The sequence below is a fragment of the Rhinolophus ferrumequinum genome, chromosome 15, assembly GCF_004115265.2.
Source record: "Rhinolophus ferrumequinum isolate MPI-CBG mRhiFer1 chromosome 15, mRhiFer1_v1.p, whole genome shotgun sequence".
Taxonomy (NCBI): domain Eukaryota; kingdom Metazoa; phylum Chordata; class Mammalia; order Chiroptera; family Rhinolophidae; genus Rhinolophus; species Rhinolophus ferrumequinum.
In genome coordinates, this window is record NC_046298.1 from 23,004,802 (window position 1) to 23,011,283 (window position 6,482).

A 6,482-nucleotide genomic window follows, 5' to 3' on the forward strand; every position below is an offset into this window, starting at 1 on the left:
TCAGTGTGTCCCTTTTCCAGGATCCCATTCTGCAATCAGAGCCTGGCAGCACTCATCCCACCCCTGAATAATGTAAGATAAGTCCATGTGACCCAGATCCTGCAATTGGTGTTTTTTGTACTCAGGATGAAGCTGACAATAGTCCTTCAACTGCAGTGCTCCTGTGCCAGTCTGTTCTTTGTGATTCTGGCATTTGTCTTGGTTCTGGGGCCAGAAAGGAGTGTGAGTATTGGAGAGGACCCTCCCCGAGTCAGTGGTATTGGCAGGTAATTTGTAAGCGTCCGACTAGAGGGTGAGATCTTCCTGCACAACCTACATGGGCTGCACTGTCATGACACTTGGTCCTCATCTCACACAAGGGACAAAGGACCTATGGGATGGGAGAAGAGCAGGTAGAAATATTGGGTTCCTGCTGAAAGAATTGGAGGAAGGAGTGTGATGAGACCAGCCTGAGAGAGTGGACAGGTCAATTCGGTACTGCTGAGCTGTCAGGCTTGGTGTCCCACTTGGGCCTAACAAGGAATTCACAGGCTCACTTCTGCTCTGCCCTGGGGACAGAGATTTGGTTCTGAAACCACATGTATGCGAGGAAAAGGGAGACACGGACATCACAAGACAAGCAGTTCTGGCTCGTTCTCTTGCCATGTAAAGCAAAGGGAGTATTAATATAGGCCCTAATATCAGGATAGTTTTATATACATATAAATATATATGAGACATTTATACATATATATGAAATGTGTTCAGTATGTGTTTGTATATGTGTGTATATATATACACAAGCATACACATAAATTAAGATCATAACACTCAGCAACCAACTATAGATGAAACTGGATGAAAAGGCATATATTCTAGAATCCTCCCTCTAATTACAATATGGGTTAGCAAACAAGTGCTCTTGACCAAGTTAACATTTTTCTCCTCTGCCAGTGTGTGGATAAGAATATGTATCTTATATTCATGTGTATAAATCTGAACAAGGGTTAATAAACACAAATAAGTTTTTGAGAGTTTCTGATAAAATGATACGAGCGCTAATAAACTCATAAATATGCTTCCTAGTCATGAGTATTTAACATATTAAACCACTGTCAATAACTTAGAAGTTATTTAATGGGGCAACTTCGTTCTCCAACTGGGGTACATTTGATGATGTCTATAGATTTTTTTGGTGTCCCAAATGGGGTGAGGGGATGTAGGCAGGGTATCTAGTTGGTAGAGGCCAGGAATGCTGAAAAAATACCCTATTAGGTACCAGGACAGCTCCTTACAAAAAAGAATTATCTAACCCGACATGATAACAGTGCCAAGGTGTAGAAAACCTGACACACTGTTCTCAAAATAGGTATTAGCTTTCACATTTTCTCAGTTTCGCTGCTGCTGATTCTAAATGGATATACCACTGACAAACTGGTTCGAAAATTCTTCCTATTGTAGGATTCTGACTTGCAATGCCAGGACTTTACGATCCCACACCTTTGTCTCTTGATGACTGATAATCCAAGGTAGGTCAAATCTTTTCCAGCATCCCTTCAGGGGGCAGTATCACGGTTAGGAGATATTTGGTGTCACAGACAGAACTTACTTGAATTTTTGATTCCACAACACCTGTTTGCTTAGCCAGTATTTTCCTGGTTGCAATATCAGGGAATCGGTTCCTGTCAAAGATTTGAACTAGGATGTTTGATTGAGATCTTGTGATGGGTGTCTGGTCTTGTCTGGCTTCTTTTGGTAAGTATTCTAAAGGATGACATAGGAACAAAAGGAACAAAAGGCGGCTTTTAGGACAGTTTTCACATTTGAACTGGAATCTTTGAAGAAGGTAACGCTGACCACACTCCTGAATCCCCCTGAGGTGACAGCAGAGGAGGATGCTGCCATTCTTGGAACAGCAGGGCCAAAAGGTCCAGAGCCTTGCTTGCTAAGAACTTGTCCCAGCCAACTGCAGGACCGTGTTTACATTTCCGACAACAGAGTGCCTAAAACAAGCTGTAACTGGCTCCTCAGATAAGGATTTTTTGTGGAGAATTTGGACACAACACGCAGAATTGTTTCCACTTTCAAAGGGACCCACTGAAGAAATGCATTTGGACCTGTGAGTTCTTACATTGAGTACAAGGCTTATGCTGGTCCTGTCCCTGGGTTTGATCTTTTCCTAAGGACCATCCAGATCCCAATTATCTCTGTTTTACTCTGTGGTTTTTAAACCAAATCTAAGTGGGCGAAGAAGAGGTGAAACTCATGTAACCCAGTCTATGTCATTCCAAATTATCAATGTAATTAAAACTAATTTGATCAACTGTGGTTAGGATAATATCCATACAAAAACGGCAATGTATTATCCTAGGAACAATGAAACTGTTAGCATACAATTCAGGATAGCACACAATCTGCTCTCAGCTCAAATGAACATTTCTTTTATGGTCATCCTCATGGTATCCCAGGTAAATTTCCTCATTTAAGAGACACTGTTAGTTAGTGTCTCAAAGGAAATCAGTATTTCTCACCCCACCTCTCTGCTATAACAGGTCTTCAATGTTTAAATGTCTTTTCTTGGCCCCCGTCATCTCTTCATAAAAAATATTTTGTAATACACAATATGTATGGACGTGATCTTGGAAAAGAATTTCTTTAACTGGGGAGTAGAATTAGTCACAGTCAAGATATGGACTAACACTTGTCCACATTTCCTCTTATTTTATCCCATAGTTAAGAATAGATAAGGAGACTCTTAAGAGACCCTGTATACCTCGCTGTGACACTACTGTCACTAACATAACCAAGTGAACTCTTTGCTTGTTTCCTCATTACTGGAGTCAGAATTGCACCATACTTTCTAATTATTTCTGAATGTTTTATTTTAATAATTTGTGATAAGATTTAGGGTGTTAATGACAACCAATATCCAAGGAACTACTTACATCCCAGGCATTGTGCTGAAAGGTCATATTTGTTCTCTAAATTAATTAATTACAATATTTTCAGATAAGAAGTCTTCAACAGAAGTAGAAACTGGAAACTAATGAATACGTGTAAATTAGTGATCACTATGGCAAAGCCAACCTCATCCTACATTGTTTCCTGAACTTGCCATTCTCTACCTCAGTTCAAATGGGCCCAATATCTAATGCAGCTAATCACCAGACACTCCCATAGGATGAGATTTGAATAAACTCTGTCTCCCATACTCAGAACAAATGCATGAAGAGTAAAGAAAAATTTCTTCTTCCCAGCATTCCGTCACACTGAAGACCTTATCGCCAATGGCTCACTGGAGTCTATGTATTTGATATAAAAATCTGAACTAATTGTTTTCCTCTAAAAGCACACTTTCATTGGTCTTCATTAAATACTGTTTCACCTGGAAAAATTATATTGTTTACAGCTATCTCCTTCATAACTGAAGAAATCCAACTTTCAGTAGTTTCATTAAAAATAATACAATATAGGATTTTATTTTACTTCATACACTCCTGTGTATGAATCACATTTCAGATATTAATTAAAGACAGAAAACACTAGCCTGAAAATCGGGAATTTACATGAGTTCTTGCCACACAGTTTCCTCATAATTATATATTAATCATTATTCTGCAGTATATATTCCAATACCTAACGATACCATATAGCTATCATAGTGATCTATTTTCCCAGTTCACTAAAATTGATTTAATTGTCCTGTTGAGAGAGTCTGAGCCAGTATATTATTCTTCTCTCATCAGTGAGTATACCTAACCAATATTTCTACCACTGTAAAAGATATAAACAGAGTTTTTGTCCCTTTTATTTTGTTTTTAATGTTATATAATAGGAAAAACCTTCTGGGCAACATATCTGACATAAGAGAATTACTTGAAAGTGCTGAGCCCAGCTTTTCTCTTTACCTTGACTCTGACAGATAGTGAAATAGAAACCTAATGCTTACCTGAATGTTATACTCTGGAATGCCAGTTTCCTTGACCAGCTGTTCCCTAGTAGTTATATCAGGGTAAGGGTTGTGTTCAAACCATTTTTGGAGGATATCCTTTTGACTTTGGTTGTAAACAATCTTGCCTTGCCATGTTTCTTTTTGTAGTATGCCTGAGGAAGAGAAAATGGGGAGAGGAGTATGAAGGATGTGTTTATGGATTAAAAGTTGTGTGAGCATATGTCTTACGTTTATTTCAGGTTGAAAGCCTGTAGGTCCAATGATTATTCTGTATTTTTACTTTAGGGATACAGCTAAAGTCATGCTAAATTGGAGACATAGTTTGGATATATATACAATAGAAAAAAAAATGACAGTTTGTGATCTGTGTTACCAAAGGAAGAAGTACAGAAAATCCACAAAATTATAGGCAAAGAAAATGGCAAGCAGTAGGAGCTAGGAAAACTAATGGAAGTAAAACATGGAAAAAATTAGGATAACTTTTAATAATAGGATAAATAAAATATACAAAACTGGTACTTTGTGATAAAAATACATTTTAGTAAAATTAAATATAAAATACTAGGTATTCCATTACACACACACACACACACACACACACACACACACACATCTTCACTCAACGTGTCAACTTTAAAACTTTTGACAATTTACATGTGGGACTCATGGCTGTCATCTTAAATTTGAAATTTCAAGTCTCCAATTTTAAAGCACCATCAACTTCTTGGCACAAAATACCCCTGACTCCAACAATCTATCTCTCTAATTGTGTTTGTGAATTTAACCTTTATAAACTCTGGCAAGTAAACAAAGCATATGACATTATCAAAGAAGAGAGCTGAAAAGCAAGATGGGAACTTACCACTTGCGGTGCTGTTCAAATCCATCTTGGGAAGAGGTCCCTGGATTCCACAGAGACAACAAGTAGGCAGCTGAGTAGCTCTTCAAGACACAAGGCTTACCAATGCCCAGAGTGACCCAGCAGTTTCTTAAATACCCTTCTATTTAATCCCTTCATTAAATATTTAACGCATTTAGAAGGAAATTTGAAGTAATCAGATTAAGAGGAAGTACAGATTCCACCAGGTAATTTTACATCTATCATATCTTCCCGAATATGACTTAGAATTTGTACTCTCCCATATATATATTACATATATAATGTTTTAGAGCTCCTGCTTCTTAATTCTTTTGGCTTGATATGGTTTATAATATTATATGGCTATCCTTACTTCACTCTGTATTTTTCCTGTTTTCCAGTTCTTACTGAAACCCATTTCTTTTCATCATTGATAATAGGGTTTATGTGTCATGGCTACTCTGTACTCCACAGTTATGAAACCCCACTAATATAGTTGTTGCTGTAAAGGTATTTTGTGGTTTGATTGGACTATAGAATCAATTGAATGTAAGTAAGGAATTATCCTCAATAATCTGGGTGGGGCTGATGCAATGATTGGAAAGTCTTAGGAGTAAAGTGGCAGTAGTCCCAGAGCAAATAAATCACACCTGAGCACAGCAGCTTTCTCCTTCCAGAGTTTCAGTCTGCCCTTCCAAGGGACTGACCTAGACATCTCATTCTTGCCTAGCCAAGCCCCACAAGTGTATAAGCAAATTCTTTATAATAAATGTCTTTAAATATGTCTGTCAGTATATATGTGTGGGCGCGCGCGTGCACACACACACATAAATAATTTCACTAGTTCTCTGTAGGACTTGAGTTCAGAACATTACTGATTCTGTTACTGTGGCTGAACACTAAATGATACAGATGGTACTGGTGATGGTTCTGTAAGAACAGACTTTTATAGATACATGTTTGTATGTATTTATAAATAAATAAGTATGTATATATATATTTGGGTTACTCGACTGGGCAAAGAACCATAAACCATGTGAGGTAGTTGCTGAGGTCAAAGCAAATGTGAATTGGTAGTGGAAGAAAATAGCAATACCAGCTACTACCATGTGACCATTTGCAGAAATGAGGATATACTAGTTATGAGAATCTTGTTATGAGTCTGTATATATATTAACAGAGTATTTATTGTTTTCTTCCTGTTGTTATCCCCTAAAAATCCAGTATAACATGTATTGGTATTCGTTAACCTTAAGTCACCGTATTTAAGGAGTATCAAAAGAGAAGGATGCACATTACCCAGGATGTTGCATCCTCTTTTGGGGAAAGGATTAGCATGTTTCTATTGTAGGTGGGATAGTTGTAACACATTAGGCAGAAATACCACTTTGCTATTTTCTTTTTTTTTCTTTTTAAATTAAAGTTTATTGGGATGACAATTGTTAGCAAAGTTACATAGATTTCAGGTGTACAATTCTGTACTACATCATCAATATATCACATTGTGTGTTCACCACCCAGAGTTAGTTCTCTTTCCATCACCATGTATTTGATCCCCTTTATGTTATTTTCTTTATTTGGAAATTATTTGTGGTTTCAGGTGAGTGCATGGTTTATAGGTTGACAAGATGTGGACAGAAATGGTCTGTTTTATATGTTAATATGACTAAACTACAGACCCTAGTTATTCAA

General features: G+C 37.3%; 1 protein-coding gene across 1 annotated transcript; it reads right to left on the reverse strand.

Annotated features, from left to right (window-relative positions):
* Window positions 1-580, reverse strand: DUXB (double homeobox B). Its single transcript, XM_033129224.1, is given in 3 exon segments — window positions 1-285; window positions 355-562; window positions 564-580. Coding segments are annotated over 3 exon segments (510 nt in total).
* Between the last annotated feature and the right edge of the window lie 5,902 nt (window positions 581-6,482).